A 20,403-nucleotide genomic window follows, 5' to 3' on the forward strand; every position below is an offset into this window, starting at 1 on the left:
AACAATATTCAAGATAATAATCAAAAGCTGCAAAATCTTACTTAAAATTACAAATTCAGGGGCAGCAACCCAACAACAAGTTGTCTGATCGGTCTGAAAATTACAAAGCATATAGATCTTGACCTAATTAACAATTTTATCCACAGCAGGTTCTTTAAGTTCTTTGGTTTCAGAGATATGAGCCAAAAACTGCATTTTACCCTATGTACTATTTTTTAGCCATGTCGGCCATCTTGGTTCATGGGAGGGGTCTTTGGACACATTTTTGAAACTAGATACCCTAATGATGATTGTGGACAAGTTTTGTTAAATTTGTCTTAGTAGTTTCAGAGGATAATGTTTTGATAAAAGTTAACAAAAATTTACAAAAAATTGTTAAAAATTGACTATAAAGTGCAATGACTCCTATAAAGGGGTTAACTAACCATTTTGGTCATGTTGACTTATTTATAGATCTTACTTTGCAGAACATTATTGCTGTTTACAGTGTACCTCTATCTATAATAATATACAAGAAAATGACCAAAAACGACAAAATTTCCTTAAAATTACCAATTTAGGGGTTGCAACCCAAAACAAGAGGCTCTCAAGAGCCTGAATCGCTCACCTTAATTCTTTTGGTTAAATCTCTCATCAATGATTATTTTGGCTTTTCAATTTATTTAAATGTTTTTTGGATCGTCCTATTTTCTTCAAAAGCCAAAAAAAATAATCATTTTCTCCTATGTTCTATTTTAGCCATAGGAGCTATGTTTCTTGACATACAAGGAAATAAAATATAAAATTTATACTAGATACTCTGAAACTCATTTAGCCTAAGTTTGGCTGAAATTGATACAGCAGTTTCAAAGGAGAAGATTTTTTAAAGTAAGTCAACATGATGAACAAATTGTGAAAAAAAGTCTTTAAAGGTCAATAACTCCTTAAGTGGTCAATTGACAATTTTGGTCAAATAGACTTAATTGAAGATCTTACTTTGCTGAACATTATTGCTGTTTACAGTTTATTTCTATCTATAATTATATTCAAGATAATAAACAAAAACAGCAAAATTTCCTTAAAATTATCAATTCAGGGGCAGCAACCCAACAACAGGTTGTCTGATTCATCTGAAAATTTCAGGGTAGATAGATCTTGACCTGATAAACAATATTACCCACGTCAGATTTGCTCTAAATGCTTTGGTTTTTGAGTTATAAGCCAAAAACTGCATTTGACCCCTATGTTCTATTTTTAGCAATGGCGACCATGTTTGTTGATAGATCATAACTTTGGATACAATTTACAAACTAGATACCCTAAGGAACATTCAATTAAAGTTTGGAAGTATTTGGCCCAGTAGTTTCAGAGGAGAAGATTTTTGTAAAAGATTACTAAGATTTACGAAAAATGGTTAAAAATTGACTATAAAGGGCAATAACTCCTAAAGGGGTCAACTGACCATTTCTGTCATGTTGACTTATTTGTAAATCTTACTTTGCTGAACATTATTCCTGTTTACAGTTTATCTCTATCAATAATAATATTCAAGATAATAACCAAAAACAGCAAAATTTCCTTAAAATTACCAATTCAGGGGCAGCAACCCAACAACGGGTTGTCTGATTCATCTGAAAATTTCAGGGCAGATAGATCTTGACCTGATCAACAATATAACCGACGTCAGATTTGCTCTAAATGCTTTGGTTTTTGAGTTATAAGCCAAAAACTGCATTTGACCCCTATATGTTCTATTTTTAGCAATGGCGACCATGTTTGTTGATAGATCATAACTTCGGATACAATTTACAAACTACATACCCTAAGGAACATTCAGTTAAAGTTTGGAAGTATATGGCCCAGTAGTTTCAGAGGAGAAGATTTTTGTAAAAGATTACTAAGATTTACGAAAAATGGTTAAAAATTGACTATAAAGGGCAATAACTCCTAAAGGGGTCAACTGACCATTTCTGTCATGTTGACTTATTTGCAAATCTTACTTTGCTGAACATTATTCCTGTTTACAGTTTATCTCTATCTATAATAATATTCAAGATAATAACCAAAAACAGCAAAATTTCCTTAAAATTACCAATTCAGGGGCAGCAACCCAACAACGGGTTGTCTGATTCATCTGAAAATTTCAGGGCAGATAGATTTTGACCTGATAAACAATATTACCCCATGTCAGATTTGCTCTAAATGCTTTGGTTTTTGAGTTATAAGCCAAAAACTGCATTTGACCCCTATGTTCTATTTTTAGCAATGGCGACCATGTTTGTTGATAGATCATAACTTCGGATACAATTTACAAACTAGATACCCTAAGGAACATTCAATTAAAGTTTGGAAGTATTTGGCCCAGTAGTTTCAGAGGAGAAGATTTTTGTAAAAGATTACTAAGATTTACGAAAAATGGTTAAAAATTGACTATAAAGGGCAATAACTCCTAAAGGGGTCAACTGACCATTTCTGTCATGTTGACTTATTTGCAAATCTTACTTTGCTGAACATTATTCCTGTTTACAGTTTATCTCTATCTATAATAATATTCAAGATAATAACCAAAAACAGCAAAATTTCCTTAAAATTACCAATTCAGGGGCAGCAACCCAACAACGGGTTGTCTGATTCATCTGAAAATTTCAGGGCAGATAGATTTTGACCTGATAAACAATATTACCCCATGTCAGATTTGCTCTAAATGCTTTGGTTTTTGAGTTATAAGCCAAAAACTGCATTTGACCCCTATGTTCTATTTTTAGCAATGGCGACCATGTTTGTTGATAGATCAAAACTTCGGATACAATTTATAAATTAGATACCCTAAGGAACATTCAGTTAAAGTTTGAAAGTATTTGGCCCAGTAGTTTCAGAGGAGAAGATTCTTGAAATAGTTTACGACGACAGACGACGACAGACGACAGACGACGGACGACGACGGACGCCAAGTGATGGCATAAGCTCACTTGTCCCTTCGGGACAGGTGAGCTAAAAAGGGGTTCTCCGATTCATCTGAAAATTTCAGGGCAGATAGAAATTGACCTGATAAACAAATTTTCTCCATGTCAGGTTTGCTCTAAATGCTTTGGTTTCAGAGATATGAGCCAAAATCTACATTTTACCCCGTTTTATTTTTAGCCCTGGCGGCCATCTTGGTTGGTTGGCTGGGCCACCGGGACACATTTTTTAAACAAGATACCCAAATGATGATTGTGACCAAGTTTGGTTTAATTTGGCCCAGTAGGAGAAGATTTTTGTAAAAGTTAACGACGGATGACAGACAGACGCCGGACACCAAGTGATGAGAATAGCTCAATAGGCCCTTTCAGGCCAGGTGAGCTAAAAAAAAAGTGTATATATGATTAAAGGGAGGTGAAAACTACAGCAGATAGATATATAGTTGGTCTTCAATTACACATAACATACACAAAATAGACATCTTCTCAGTCTTATTTTTAATTTGTTTCATGTCAAGGTCTTGGATGGTTTTCTTTACATTTGCCTGAAGTAGATATATTGTTTGTTTGTCCTAATCACCATTAATTACAATGTCTAGTCATAGGATATGTGTAATACAGATCAGAAGTCACATAAAGGTTAACACCTACGTAAACACTTGTACTTACAACTACTTAATGTACATAATTACTGATCATACAATATCAATAATGTCATGAATTTATCATTATCTAAGTGTGTTACTGATCTATGCAATCAAAATAATAATCACCGTTCCAATGCAAACTTTCAATTCTTGCTAAGTTTTGTATGACTTCATTTCACTATATCAATTCTCTTTGTCTATTGTACAACACATATGACAGTAAAAGAAGAGAAGAGGGACGAAAGATACCATAGGGACAGTCAAACTCATAAATCCAAAACAAACTGACAACGCAATGGCTAAAAATGAAAAAGACAAACAGAAAAACAAGAGTACACATGACACAACATAAAAAACTAAAGAATAAACAACACGAACCCCACCAAAAACTAGGGGTGATCTCAGGTGCTCCGGAAGGGTAAGCAGATCCATCTCTGAGGAAGGCGACATTCCAATTTCAATGAATTTAAAGCCATTCTCTTTAAATTTGTATTCAAATTTCAAGGTACCTGTATGAGTCTATATGGAGGAAGAAGAATACATCCAGATACATGTAGGTAATTTATGTTTGTGGCCACTCCTGAACTGTATTCCAAGCTTGCTGCCAGACTCTTGAACTTACCACAATTCTCCAGATCTGTATTCAAAGCTTGCTGCCAGACTCCTGAACTTACCACAATTCTCCAGTTCTGTATTCCAAGCTTGCTGCCAGACTCCTGAACTTACCACAATTCTCCAGTTCTGTATTCAAAGCTTGCTGCCAGACTCCTGAACTTACCACAATTCTCCAGTTCTGTATTCAAAGCTTGCTGCCAGACTCCTGAACTTACCACAATTCTCCAGATCTGTTTTCCAAGCAAGCTGCCAGACTCCTGAACTTACCACAATTCTCCAGTTCTGTATTCAAAGCTTGCTGCCAGACTCCTGAACTTACCACAATTCTCCAGATCTGTATTCCAAGTAAGCTGCGAGACTCCTGAACTTACCACAATTCTCCAGTTCTGTATTCCAAGCTTGCTGCCAGACTCCTGAACTTACCACAATTCTCCAGATATGTATTCCAAGCTTGCTGCCAGACTCCTGAACTTACCACAATTCTCCAGATCTGTATTCCAAGCTTCCTGCCAGCATTCTTCCAAGCTTTCTCAGTAGCAGCAGACTCCTCTATCAAAACAAATGTTGGTTTTAATGCAAAAAATAAGGGTGAGTGTTTTAAAGAGAAAAAAACTCATAAGAAGTGTGCTTGTAACTATATGACTATCTAGATTCAATAGTTTATTTTAGTCTCACCTCATATTCAAGTATAAACACAATATAATATTAAGTACACAATATAAAAATTTAGAATGCATGTTTCATTCTTAAAAGAACTACAAGTGACTGTTATATACAATTATAAAACATTACAATTGTAACATCATTGACATAGTTTTATTATTTAAACAAAACATAAAAGTGCAATATCTATCTGTTAAAATTTGCTTAAAAGGCTGAAATCTATAATACTAAAATTACGAGGTCCAATTTGTCAGCCGTCATCACGTAAAAACGACGAATCACAGAATTCAACTTTATATATAACTAATATAGTACAAAGGTGTAGATTAAAAATTACACCACTCCAGGCCCTTTTGTTTTCCACGTAATTAATATTGCCAATAATTAAGAAGTTCCGGGTCGAGTCCGCTACCGATACCAATAGTATATTCACCTGTTACCTATTACCTTATCTGTACGTTCCGCATCTGACAGGCGCACCACCAAACGTTGTATTCAGGATTAATATGCTATATAGGCCTATATACACGGGTCTTATTAAACCACAGGGTTGACACTACTAAATTGTCAAATTGTTACCTATTGTAGTATTTTAATAAATAAGACTTTCTAAGATAACAATACGAATACTAAAAATCTGGACTAAAAATAAGGCGTATAGGTACAGTTTTCAATTTGTTAGTGGGCATGACGTAAAACAGCGAAGCAAATAATTCAACTTTATTTATAACTTATATAGGACAATGCTGTTGATTAAAAAATACTCCATTCCAGGACCTTTTGTTTTCCAAATAATTAATATTATTGTTTCAGTTCGACGGGTTCAAACAGAAAGACTTGAAAGCAGAGAAAACTGTGTATCTTATAATCGGCATGACTTTATCAGATGACAATACTAATATTAAAATAAGGCTTGCGCATAGTTATATACTTTAATTCAGTCACGGACCCGTGATATCACGGGTGTGTTCTAGTGATATTTATAAAGTCAAAAAATATTTTGTATTTTTTCCAGTTAAACATAATAATCTTACTTTTGACGTTCTTTTCAATGTCTGATCCAAACAATGCTAAATTTGAATCTTTCCAGTCATACTGCTTCTGTTTAATCAAACCTACAATTAAACAAAACAAAATATATATAAACCATATGGACCAAAGATTTGGTCTTTAGATGTCTAAATATGAAGATGCTTATATCTAAAATATTGATGGACTTATATCTAAAATATTGATGGACTTGTATCTAAAATATTGATCATGTTGATGGAAAGGAAAAGAGGGGAAAGACATGGAAAAGGATATTCAAATTCATAAGTCAAAAAGAAACTGACTATGCCAATCGCAAAAATTAAAAAAAAAAAACAAGGAAAGTAAAACTGCAGTTAACAATCATGACAAAACACACCGTAGAAATCTTTCGACTGAGCAACACAAACCCCTCCAAAAACAGGGTTCTTCTCAGGTGCCTGGAAGGTTAAACAGATGTGCATGTATCATAACATAAAATTGTTTATCATCTTACCTGACATGGCTACTGTTTTTCTCGTCTGAAAAGAAACAGAAAACTGATATACCTTCTTACAAATAAAATAAGTTTTATTAAACTTAAGTAATTTAATTACTTCCTTACAAACTACATCCTGACTGTATAGCTTAACAAAAACCACATAACATCATGAACATGTTAAGGATGTTCACTCCTCAAAAATAACAGTTATTTAAAAGAATGTCATATATATATATAATACATTGTATATGTTCCAGACCATACGAGTATTTGGACCGTACGCGTATGGTCCGGACCGTATACGTATACTCATACGGTCCGACCATACGCGTACGGTCGGACCGTATGAGTATACACGTACGGTCCAGTACGATCTGACCATACATGTTATTTGATCATATGGGTTAAATTGAAACTATCTTTATTTTTAGTTTTACAAATTATTATTGATAATTTGTTACAATTAGATAGATAAAATGAACAAACGAACAATTGAAATTAGGCATTTGTTTAATTGTATAATATCTGAATCCTATTTTGGTACTCTCGCCCAAGGTGACACAATTCAAATAACGTAATATTTTTTAGCATTTTCATGTATGCAGTTCACGCATGTTCTTTTGCATTTGCATTTTTTTGGTAAAGTGGCTAAATATTTTAAAACAATTGAACTCCCAATTTATGTTTTTCTTCCGATATCTTCAATTTCAGCGTTCATAATACAATTAATGTACTACTGATCGACATGCTTAATACAAGAGATTAGCATATTTAATTAGCGTGAGTTAAAAACAAGTTAAAATATAAAGTTTTTGTTTCAATTACAATTGAAATTTTTTATATTAATTTGATAGTTAAGTTATGTTGATCTGCTATATGCATTTGTAACTAATAAACTTGACCAACTTTTTAATATTAGTCAGACCGTACGCGTACGGTCCGACCGTATGAGTATTTTGAAAAAGTACGCATACGGTCCAGACCGTACGCGTACGGTCCAAATACTCATACGGTCTGGAACATATATAAACAACTGTTCTTTAACAGCAGACAAAATTGTAGGTATGTGTCCTTGTTTTTGAGATACATGTACCAGAAAAAAGTAAAATCACAAAAATACTGGAACTCTGTGGAAAATTCAATCGGAAAGTCGTAATCACAGGTTTTAAAGCGCTAAACCTCTCACTTTTTTCAATAGTCTCCAAGGATGCCTTGGGTGGCTGTTTCCCCAATTCAGGGACTTGGGGATCACGGCGGTATTTATTCCCCACCTTTGCAATTGTTGTCATTTATTCAGTTTTGTTTTACAACATAATTGTCCATCACTGTCTGTTGTATAATGCTTTTAAGGCCCCCTACCCCCTCTAAATCCATCTCTGCTTTTTCACAAATCTTAAATAAGATATTCTGCAAATGAACTCGCATGAATTCTTGGTATCAATTTTCATGTCTTTTTTGGTCATGAAGAAAAATTATAGCTGACAAAAAAGAATATTTTTTAGATGAAAACCTTACTTTCATACATATACTGAGCCAAAAAAGTGTAGCAACAAAAATGTGAAATTTTATTTTATTACAAAATCATAACAACATTATAATAATTTTAATTATAACAAAATGAAATTATGACATGTAGGAAGCAACATGAATGTTTATCACTTACATTTGTTAGGATTTTCTTTGTATGGAGCACGGGAGGGTCATGATGCAGAAATAAGTATAGTGTTATTCAAAATCAATTCCTCAGCCATGCCCAAAGTGCACCAATGAAGGATTGGCAGGCACACCAGCAGCTGCCCTTAGTCAATGCACTACTTTTTTGGCCAGAAAAAAAACTTGTCATGTGTTGACGTAAAGTGAAGGTAGCGCTCCTCCCCTGACAAAAGTTTTTTTGGTCTACGAGATATCGCTCCTCCCCTAATGATAGTTTTTTTGGTCTACGAGACATCGACCTATCATGTGCAGTTGCAATTTGTCAATATCTGTTTGTTAGTCTCTAAACTGTTGCCTTATGCACATTAAATCGAGCCACGTTGTCAGCAACACTCATTCCAGCATCAACCATTCCAAGAGCTTTCTGACGGTCATTGTCGGGGAGGCCTAGTTGAGGCCTAATGCAATTTTTTCAAAGGTGTATGTGTTTTACCAATGGTGTGTTTCTGAACGTTAGTGAAAAAGAAATTTTTACTATCTTTTAAAAGTACAGATACAGAAGGTAAAACATCAATTACAAGTGCAATGCTGAAATGGCACGAAATCAATCACCAGGAAAAAAGTATGACGGTTTTAAATTACAGGTAAAAAACTAAGAATTATATCAATGATGTTTAAATATTTTTTTTCCAGAAACAACAAATTTTTTTTTTTAAAGTGTTTTATATTTTATAAATGTAAACATGGTAAATGTTGCCATTTTGCATATTACTGTTAAATGCATTTTCTAACATGAACCATAGCTTATACATAAATTGACATAGCTGAACATAGGTCAAGCAAGATTGGCCATATCATGCATTCTTATTACAAAAAAAAACATAATGCTCCTTGTATGCAGTTGTCAATATGCATCAGTATGAGACAGACAACATTTTGATTTTGACATTTGATTTGACAGAAGCCCCCTTCTATTTTCCCTTCATCATGTACATTAAACACACCATCATATTCCAATATACTGTGGGAAAGATGTGTCTAGATTAGTAACGCCACAATTTGACACGCTTAACATACAATTATCATGATTATACTGACATCATATGTAGAACCCCCCCCATTTTTAAGGGGCCAGTCACCACAATTACAGCAAACACTGACTTGTTGCCATCCCTTAGACAGATAGATTCTTAATATTTATTTCACTTTTGGAATTTCCCCAAATATGATTTCTATTATGCCATGTGATAATTTGTAGAGATCTCTATTTATAAGCAATCTCTTATAATGTTCATGCTAATAAAAAAAAATACTATTGTTACATGTGTTATGAATAACAATAGACTGCTTTAAGATGTAGAGTCGGGGGTTTCCAGTAAAAACAATGTTACATTTCCTAACAATAGATCTATTCAATTTACACTTTTTTCAGAAAAAAATTTGTAAGGGTTCTGCGGAACTCAGTGTCTCGCCTACTTCTGCTGTAAATCGCAGGCTTAACAAAAATGAGGAAAACTAGAGGCTCTAAAGAGCCTGTGTCGCTCACCTTGGTCTATGTGAATATTAAACAAAGGAAGCAGATGGATTCATGACAAAATTGTGTTTTGGTGATGGTGATGTGTTTGTACATCTTACTTTACTGAACATTTTTGCTGCTTACAATTATCTCTATCTATAATTAACTTGGCCCAGTAGTTTCAGTGGAAAATGTTAGTTAAAATTTACAAATTTTATGAAAATTGTTAAAAATTGACTATAAACATGATAAAGGACAATAACTCCTTAGGGGTCAATTGACCATTTCCATCATGTTGAATTATTTGTAAATCTTACTTTGCTGAACATTATTGGTGTTTACAGTTTATCTCTATCTAAAATAATATTCAAAATAATAACCAAAAACAGCAAAATTTCCTTAAAATTACCAATTCAGGGGCAGCAACCCAACAACGGATTGTCCGATTCATCTGAAAATTTCAGGGCAGATATAGATGTTGACCTGATGAACAATTTAACCCCATGTCAGATTTGCTCTAAATGCTTTGGTTTTTGAGTTATAAGCCAAAAACTGCATTTTAACCCTATGGTCTATTTTTAGCCATGGCGGCCATCTTGGTTGGTTGGTGGGGTCTCGCCACACATTTTTAAAACAAGATACCCTAATGATGATTGTGGCCAAGTTTGGTTTTATTTGGCCCTGTAGTTTCAGAGAAGAAGATTTTTGTAAAAGTTAACGACGACGGACGACGACGACGGACGACAGACAACGACGACGCCGGACGCCAAGTGATGGGAAAAGCTCACTTGGCCCTCAGAGAACATATGGTTTGGCAGTTTATTCTCTATAATTTGGTTATGGATATTTCATGACCAGGTCTGTGGCATCCGTTTAGTAAAATTTAAATCTCTAGCTTCTGTTAAATCCGAAAAAGTCAGACTTCAAACACAAAACGCTGGTCCCTTCAAAATTTCAAGCTGGATACATATGGTGCATGCATGGATAAAAATACCAAATAATGTCATGAACCAGTAAGTTAAAAAAAAGATTTGTAAAGGGTCTATATGGAATTCAATCAAGCTGATACTAAATATTGATGAATAATCCTGCCATTATCCCTGTTCTAACTTCATAATGAAGCAATACCATCTCCTTGAAATCATATTGGAACTTATTTGGTATATTAGTACACGAGTATGAATAAGCCAAATATAGTATTATGAATTTTCTCAATTGAATTGTTTTACATTTTTCATTTGTGGCCTTCTATAGGCCACTAGTGGTATTGTTCTTTTCTCATTGTTGAAGACCATGTGGTTGCCTGCGATATTGATTACATCCACTTCATTTCAACTTTGATTGGCAGTTATACCAAATATTTGTCGCTGAACTAAATGCCATGCAATTAATCAAATACGTAAGCCGACTGAAAGTGTCCGTCAATAATGCACCATGTAATGTTTAATGACACGATTTCATCCTATAGATATATAGGAAGATGTGGTATGAGTGCCAATGAGACAACTCTCCATCCAAGTAACAATTTATAAAAGTAAATTTATATAGGTCAAGGTACGGCCTTCAACACAGAGCGTTGGCTCACACCAAACAGCAAGCTATAAAGGGCCCCAAAAATTACTAGTATAAAACCATTCAAACTAAAAAACAAACCTAAATCTTTATAAAAACAAGAAACGAGAAACACGTATGAACTACATAAACAGACGACAACTACTGTAAATCAGATTTCTGACTTAGGACTGTACAGGTGCACACATTTGCAGTGGGATCAAACGTTGTAATGGTACCAAACCTTCTACCTTTTCTGAAACAATAGTATAACATCACAAAATAGAAAGACCCACTACGTGTATATAAGATATCAACTGGCAGGCTAAAATGTTTATAAAACATTTTTCCTACGGAATTCACATAAAACAAAAACATGCAGTCTTTAGTTTATGAAATATGTTTTAAAAAAATGGAAGTTAACCAGCCTTTCCTCTTACATGGCAGGGACTCAGCTAGTAATAAAGAACACTTTAAAACAGCAAAAAGAGTATAAAACATGGTTAAATTCCAATTGGTATAAACTTATAAATATAAAATTGTGTTTGTCGCTTATCAATCAAACACTATTTGGATAAAAGGAACTCAATTTAGATAAGAAAATGTGGGCATTGGCAGTGTGTATTTTATCGACAATTGCAGGGGATTTCTGTTGAGTTCAATGCTTAAAAATAATGTTTTTCTAAACTCCAAATCTCAATATTCTTTTAATATTTACAGAGTCCTCTTGGGCCATGATTTTGTCATGGATGGATTGATTTCCCGTTTCGGACTGAGAGGGTTAACACATAAACATTTATATTCGAACATACGTAATATGCAAAAAATTTTAAAACATTTTTCAAATTACAGTCGGACGAATATGTCGGAAATGCAGTCAATAATGTGTTTTATATTATGTTAGTCTGATAAGTTACGATGCCAAAAAAAAGGCGACCCGGTCTTGTTCAATTATCTTGTGTTTCAATCTTTAAATCTTCTGCACCAGTGGCATGTGCATGCTTGCAAATATACCAACCACCGTTGTTGTTTGCCGCTGCAACACGTTTTATTTTTCAGAGAAAATTCAATTTACTTTTGCCATAATTATAATGTCACAATGATGTCATAGATATTACGTCATTGCCCTAAATACATTTAGGTGACCGTTGGTCAACTATGTTATAAAGCTTTAATTATTTAGTGTAGTATATGTTGTAAAGTTTTGATATTGTTGAAAGGACATATATGTCGCCTTGGCATCAAACCCCAAACGACTTATATGTCACTTTGACATCAACATTGAAACGACACATATGTCGCTTTGGCATTAAGAGGGTTAAAGGCTATAAATCGCTATATCACTATCTCTATGTCAAGCTTTCTGTGACAGATAAATTTGTCAAAGTTGCCCCCTACTTTGACCTGGAAATCAATCTAGCGAAATGACAGACAAACGTTGGAGAACGGACACCAATTTTCGGACGTATCACGGACAGAGGTACGGACGTACAAGGATAAAACTTGATGCCATTCTGTTAGGCAGCAACCATTTGATTTTCTGGGGGGGGCTATGGTTTTTTTTTCTGGACAAATTTTTTTTTCCGCCTGCGGCGAAAACAACCTATTTTTTTCGCGACAAGTCGAAAACAATTTGTTTCTTTCAATTTTAGCATTACATATAGTGGCAGCTGAGGGTGAAACAAACAATTTTTTTTTCTCAGAATCAAAAACAAATTATTTTTTTCTCCAAAAACTGGAAACAAACTTTTTTTCCCAAAAAAAAACCATAGCCCCCCCCCAGAAAATCAAATGGTTGCTGCCTTAAATACAACAGAATAAAAACTAAACACATAATATCAAGGAATTGTATATTTAAATATACAATTCCTTGATAATATTAAAAAGGAAGAAAAGAAAAAAGGGTCCGTGCCCATGCCTAAAGCACTGGCCATCAGAGGCTGGTCAATGACCATGCAATGTGCATTATGTGGGTGCAGTTTCCTTGCGTAAAAATTCAGATAGCGATGTCATGACATTTCGAGCTCTGTATTATTTCACTAAGATATATATATTTTCCATTAAATATAAAAATTAGAAAAAACGAATGAAATTGTTTACCTTATTGCCTCTTGGTCTGGCCACACACGGGGAAACTAATCGAAAACTACGAGAGAATAGAGAAAAGCGGGTTAATTTCCGGTTTTCTATCTGACTAGGCCAAGTAAACAAGTTATTGATAAATTTATCTGTTCTGTACAAGTAATAGCTTTTCTAAAAAAGCATGCCGTCTGTTGCAAATAAAACTTTGTATTTTTCATGATCCATTCAGAATCTCACATCATGCAATGGAATTTTTTAACCAAAGCACTTATCTATTATATATTTTTACCCGAGGTTTTTACAATGATTAGATTAAAAATATGGTACTAACTATTCAAATAAGCAGAAATACTCAGTTTTATAAACAGTGTCACTGTGGATACACTGAAATGTCTCGACTGCTTGATTGCATTTTTTTATTTCCGTAACATTAAACAGGTTGGGAAGAAACCATCTACATGTTGTTTATACCTGTATTGAGGGGGGATAAGATCTTTATCGGGGTGTTTTTTAAGCTCGGGATTTCGGGATTGACCCTTTCGGGATCCGGGAATTCTTTTATTCGAATTTCGGGACCTCGGGATTTCATGTTTTTAAGCCCGGGATTTCGGGATTTCGTGTTTTTAAGCCCGGGATTTCGGGATCAGGACCCCTCCTATCCCCCCTCTGTATTATAGAGGGACAATTCTGTAGAGGGGTATTTTTGTCAAGACTGGATTTTAAGCAAAATAGACAGAATGGCATTCTCTAGTTATATTGGCTATATTCTATAGCATTATATGTATCAATTATTGCACTTTACTTAAAATTGGGATGCCAAGTTTTCTGCTAAAGTGACAGAACTTGAAATCTATTGTATACCTATCTGAACACCTGATCAACTTGCAAGAAAAGGGACAGCTTACCTTTTAAATTGATGTTAAATCTAACACTCACGAGATCTTCTTTTTAGTGAGGCATAACTCAGTGGAATTTACCTGATCATCACAGCTTTCAATTATGCATGGTGAACAATAGATTTTATATTCTCTCAGTTTAACAGTAAACTGGGCATGTGCATATTAAATTAATTAAGGCAGTGTCTGCGCGTACCCGCATGTGGGTACGAATAGTCAAATTGACATTCGTAGGCTACGCGTACCCACATCCGGTTTTATAATAAAATGCAATCAAATCGGGAATTAAACGTGAAATATATCATATACAGACATTATCGATAATATGGGGATTTCGAGTAGAACGAGTGAAGGGTATGGCAAATAATATTTTCGAATTGTATTTATAAGTTAATAATATCAGAGACGTCTCTGATAATATATAATTAAATGCACATGTACTGATTGAAAATGAAATATACAGTCCCTGTAAACTATAGTCCTATAATCTGATTATATATAATTTCCGAATTTTAAGTTGCTTCCACGCCTCAGAGGCAAAATATTTTTTGATGCGCTGAAGGTTTAAATTACATTTTCGTCAAACATTTTGTTATTTATTAACGAAGCTTTCATAGAAGATTATTGGCATCGGCCTTTGTTTTTCCAGAAATAATGTATTAGGCCTTAATTTTTCCTGTCGAACTTGTTTAGAATTTTTTGCCTCCGTGAATGACAGGAAAAAAATATTCTGTAAAACTTGATTTCCTCTTTATTTTTTGTTTTTCCAGTTCATCTTTTCTCTGCAGCTGCAATTGACTCCGAGTTTGTTTTTAGGCACTGGCTACGGTTACATATGGAAATGTAACAATAATAAAAATATTATTGTTACATTGAAGACTAATTGCCGGAATGCAAAGTTGGGTGAGGAACCGATTAATTACAAATGTAACAATAATTACTGAGGCTACGGTTACATTACGTTATTGTTACATGAAAAACAGCAATGTACACTAGATTGATTAAACTTCAATCTTCTATAGTTGTATTGCTTCATTCTTTCATATGTACTAAACAATACTTGTAATTCAATACTGATAAATAATAAAATATTATTATTCAACAAATGGTGTACAACTTGAATAGTTTTACTACGTATTAATGGTTTTGATGTTCTTAAAGATACTACTCAAGATTAGGAGTGTGACTGTCAAAGGCGAAAAATATAGTTCAATGGTTTCACGTTTTTAAAGTATTTAACTGCACACCTACTCTTATTACTGTCATTATACTTTGGACCAATTTTGTTTATGGTAAAAAAAAAAAAAAACTTTGGATGCGTTTTAAACGAAACTGAAACAATATCAAGACATACATTTCATACAGCTTTATAACTTGACGCAAATTGATAATCAAAAGCAAAGTTTGCTAACTGTAACTTAAATACTAAGAAATTATGTATGTACACGTATCCGTGGAGGACGTAATTTCGTTCATCAAAAATGTGTCGGACTTAAAAAACAACTTAATGGATTTGTAGAAATTGTCATTGTAAATAAAAAATTACAGTAAATAAATTGTATGTTATAAATGTATGTAATAAACAGATAAATGTCCTCAACTTTTATTATTTAGTGCATATTACTAGTCCCATCGTACATTGCATTTTTTCATGTAACAATAACGCAATGTAACCGTAGCCTCAATAATTATTGTTACATTCGTAATTAAACAGGTCCTTACCCAACCATGCATTCCGGCATTTAGTCTCCAATGTAACAATAATATTTTTATTATTGTTACATTTCCATGTAACCGTAGCCAGTGCCATGTTTTTATATACAATTGTATAAAATCAATCGACTGATACTTTTGAACACATTGTTCCAATTCATGATAACTTTGAAATGTCTGCTCCACATGTATATCACTCTTTACCCATTTTAAGAATATTTATTAACCGGGAAAAACTGTTGATCACTTACATATATATAAATGTTTACAAAACTTCTTAAGTAGTTGATCAACTTTATTCACTAATTGCGATAATTTCTGTATATATTTTACGTTTAATTCCCGATCCGATGGCAATTTATTATAAAACCGGATGTGGGTATGCGTAGCCTACGAACGGCAATTTTGCTATTCGTACCCGCATGCGGGTACGCGCAGACACTGCCATTAATTAATATAAGTACATCAATTGGTGCATCACATGTTGCAAGTTACTAGCTGCCATAATAAGTAGAAAATGCCATTGCGCCCTAGTTTGCTTTAAATCCAGTCTAAACATAAATACCCCTCTGTAGAGAGACAATTGTACCCCTCTTAGTCTATAGAAGGATTATCCCTCTAAAACAGTTACACCATGTAGAGGGTTTGTTCCCAACCTGTTTTAAAAACCCTCGACTGACAGTGCTGATACAACCCTAGGAGGAGGAGAGTCTCTTTGAATAATTCTGCTCAAATATTTGTCATTCAGTACGTTTATCTTTGCACTTATTCATTCATGTAACTCAAATGTACCATGAATAACTGACTATGATAAAGTAACACTAAACTTAAAAATACTTGTACATGCATGTAGTAGTTTACAATATTCATTCTATAAACAAAGAATACACATTCTTTACGAAGTCATAAAAAAGTGGATACTTACTCATTCGTGAAATACTGATTAATCCGCTAACAAAATTACCATGAAAATAAGATATAGACAGAATAACTACAGAGATAAGTATTAAAGTAAGCAATCTCACCTGAAATAATCGTGGAATTCCTCCAAACCAAATAGTACAAAATATGTATATGAAACGTCTGTTCGGTTTGAACACCAATCCACAATTGATAATCTAGTAAGACTTCAATAGAAATAAACCGCCAAAAGATATATAACTAATCAGGCACATATATATAGTTATACTGTACCCAGAACCAATGAAATAGTAGAAAGTGTGAAGTCAAATCAAGCGTTAACACAATGACCATCAAAATAAAGGAAGTGAGTAACAATCAAGACGAAACTTGTCAATCGCCAAAGTCTGTGAATATAAAATATGCATAGTACAAACAATATTAATTATACAATTCCTTGGTACAACTCATAATTAATAACATTCCGTAATTAATTAATCTATATGAAAACAAAAACACAAATATGAAATATGAATTAGAAATAAAATCATCTTTATTTTAAAGTAAATTCAAACAAGAAATAAAAAACTAATTACAATGAAAATCATACCAATATTTATTCAATCATAAATAAATACACACTTGCACACATACATCAACTTTACTAGTTGACTTATGCCTATTGATTCTTAGAAACGAACATAACCATAAAAACTTAGATTGACCAATCAACAATGAACATAAGGTCAAGGTCAGTTGAACCATAGTTTAGTCTTAGATGCATGATTTTTTTATTAGTTGTTAGTGGCTTTGAACGTCAGATAACTGCGAGTACTCTGAGATATCTGTTCTAAGTGACTTTTTTTTGTTGTTGGGATGTACAAGTACCCGGCCACGTCCACTTGTATTTTTTTCCATCTGATGAGTTAAGCCTTTTTCAACTGACATTTATAGTTCGTTCTTATGTTGTACTGTTATACCACTGTCCCAGGATAGGGGGAGGGTTGGGGTTCCTCTAACATGTTTAACCGCGCCACATTATTTATGTATGTGCCTGTCCCCGCCACATTATTTATGTATGTGCCTGTCCCAAGTCAGGAGCTGTAATTCAGTGGTTGTCGTTTGTTTATGTGTTACATATTTGTTTTTCGTTCATTTTTTTTTATACAAATAAGGCCGTTAGTTTTCTCGTATGAATTGTTTTACATTGTCATATCGGGGCCTTTTATAGCTGACTATGCGGTATGGGCTTTGCTCATTGTTGAAGGCCGTACGGTGACCTATAGTTGTTAATGCCTGTGTCATTATGGTCGCTTGTGGACAGTTGTCTTATTGGCAATCATACCACATCTTCTTTTCATATACATGCCGGACATACATTAATTATTTACACCTTACTATCATTTACTTTACCGAATAAAGTTGAACTGTTGCATATAGTATTGTAAAGTGTACACAGGGTAAGCGTGTCTATTTCTATCTTAGAATATGGATGTCTTCTGCGCTTTAATTTTGTAGGGTTGTAATCTCTTTGACACATTCCCCCATTTCCATTCTATAGACTTCAATTGGAAAAGAGTGCATGGCCCGACTTAATGACTGGGTGTCACAAGATTGGTGTGGTTGTTCCGCGCTATACCTCAAATTGCATTCTTCAATTCCATATCATTAAAATAACGTACTATATTTCCTTTAATTTAAAGAACTATCATTAATGTCCCGACTAAACCTATTATCACTCCATGTCACAGGATTAAATGGTGGTAATATCTTCGAAGTACATAACAACACAATTAAAATATCAGCTTAATGTGGTTGAAACTTTCTGGGCTATACTTGATGATGGAAATAATTGTACAATGGATTAGTATAATACTATAACAAGAGTGCACATGCTGAAATGACTTAACCAAGAAAAACATGACTAAACATTGACCAATGAACCAGGAAAATTGGATCAAGGTCAGATGAACCATGCCAGGAAGACATATATATACAGCTTACAATCCCTCCATTCAACACATATAGTTGACCTATTGCTTAAAGTTTAAGAAAAACAAACCAAAACACACAAACTTAAGCATGAACAATGAACCATGAAAATGAGGTCAAGGTCAAATTAAACCTGCGAGACTGACATGTACATCATAACATATTCCCATACACCAAATACAGTAGAGATATTGCATATATATATACTGATATAGTGTTAGAAAAAAGACCAAAACTCAAAAACTTAACTTTGACCACTGAACCATGAAAATTAGGTCAAGTTCAGATGAACCATGCCAGGTAGACATATACAGCTTACAATCCCTCCATACAACAAATATAGTTGGCCTATTGCTTAAAGTTTAAGAAAAACAAACTAAAACACAAAAACTTAATCATGAACAATGAACCATGAAATTGAGGTCAAGGTCAAATTAAACCTGAGAGACTAACATGTACATCTTAAAATATTCCCATACACCAAATATAGTAGAGCTATTGCATATATACTGATATAGTGCGTGCTAGAAAACTGAAAGACCAAAACTCAAAAATGTAACTTTGACCACTGAACCATGAAAATGAGGTAAAGGTCAGGCGACACCTGCCAGTTAGACATGTACACCTTACAATCCTTCCATACACCAAATATACTAGAAATATCGCTTATAGTATATCATGGATTTGAACACCAAAACTTAACCTTGTTTACAGATCCATGAAATGAAGTCGAGGTCAAGTGAAAACTGTCAGATGGGCATGAGAACCGTGCAAGATACGCACATACCAAACAGTTATCATTACACATTGTAAGTGAGAAATTATCATTACAAAAAATCACTGAACGATGAAAATGAGTTCAAGGACAATGGCCATGAGACAGAAAGAAACTTCGTAACATAAAGCATATGTATACAAAGTATGAATCATCCAGGTCTTCCACCATCTAAAATATAAAGCTCTTAAGAAGTTAGCTTACGCTGCCGCCTCCACAGGATCATTATCCCTATGTCTAGCTGTCTGCTACACAAGTAAAAGGCACGACAAAAATCAGTAATTGAACAGATCTACTTTTAGCTTTAATAGCCAGTAGTTTTGACATATAACAGATAGATCAATGACGCGTAGGACATATAAGCTTAAATGCATGATTTTATATCCTTATATCACTTTTCATCCTGCAATTAGCCAACTATTGTACAAATAACAGGTACAAAGTAACATACCAATTTTTTTTTGCTTTGCTTTATTTGAACTTGTACCAATGAAGTCTACTGTTATCCCACTTCTACGTTGAGCAATCGGTAATATGAATATTTCTGTTTCCTAACTAGATCATTTTGGGGTCCTCTTTGCAGTCCGCGTTTCAACTTTGTCGATTTATTTGAGAAGTTATGGACAATGATTTTATTTTAAGAACTAAAATTTCAAATGTTGGGAGTAACTTAAGGATAAACACAATACATGTTCATTGCGGAACATATAATATTTATTTGTATGAGCTTAAGAAACAGAACGAAAAGCGAGGCTTTGCATATATTGTATATGTAGTGTCAACTACTTTAGTGTTGTGTTTTCTATTATTTTGTTTATATTATTTTTCAGGTACATGTTACTTGGTGGGTTTAGTTTATAGTTCAGTAAAGACATTAGATTAGAACAATAGAAGTATTTTTAAGCCATTATTTGTCAATCAACAGTGGTAGAATGGCTTATAAAGATGGCA

The 20,403-nt window shown here is 33.8% G+C and overlaps 1 protein-coding gene across 2 annotated transcripts in view; it reads right to left on the reverse strand.

The window, feature by feature from the left end:
- Positions 1 to 16,926, reverse strand: part of LOC143070499 (gelsolin-like protein 2) — a 36,446-nt gene extending 19,520 nt beyond the window's left edge. The window contains exons 1-4 of one of the 2 annotated variants that reach the window (XM_076244765.1): positions 16,811 to 16,926; positions 6,390 to 6,414; positions 5,899 to 5,979; positions 4,677 to 4,750 (exon numbers count right to left, since the gene is read on the reverse strand). In XM_076244765.1, coding sequence (XP_076100880.1) covers positions 4,677 to 4,750; positions 5,899 to 5,979; positions 6,390 to 6,396 — 162 coding nt within the window. In that variant the 5' untranslated portion in view covers positions 6,397 to 6,414; positions 16,811 to 16,926. Of the gene's footprint in view, positions 1 to 4,676; positions 4,751 to 5,898; positions 5,980 to 6,389; positions 6,415 to 13,194; positions 13,323 to 16,810 lie in introns of those variants that run through there. The other variant, XM_076244771.1, reaches the window with a different exon arrangement.
- Between the last annotated feature and the right edge of the window lie 3,477 nt (positions 16,927 to 20,403).

Source organism: Mytilus galloprovincialis, chromosome 1 (assembly GCF_965363235.1).
Source record: "Mytilus galloprovincialis chromosome 1, xbMytGall1.hap1.1, whole genome shotgun sequence".
Lineage (NCBI taxonomy): Eukaryota > Metazoa > Mollusca > Bivalvia > Mytilida > Mytilidae > Mytilus > Mytilus galloprovincialis.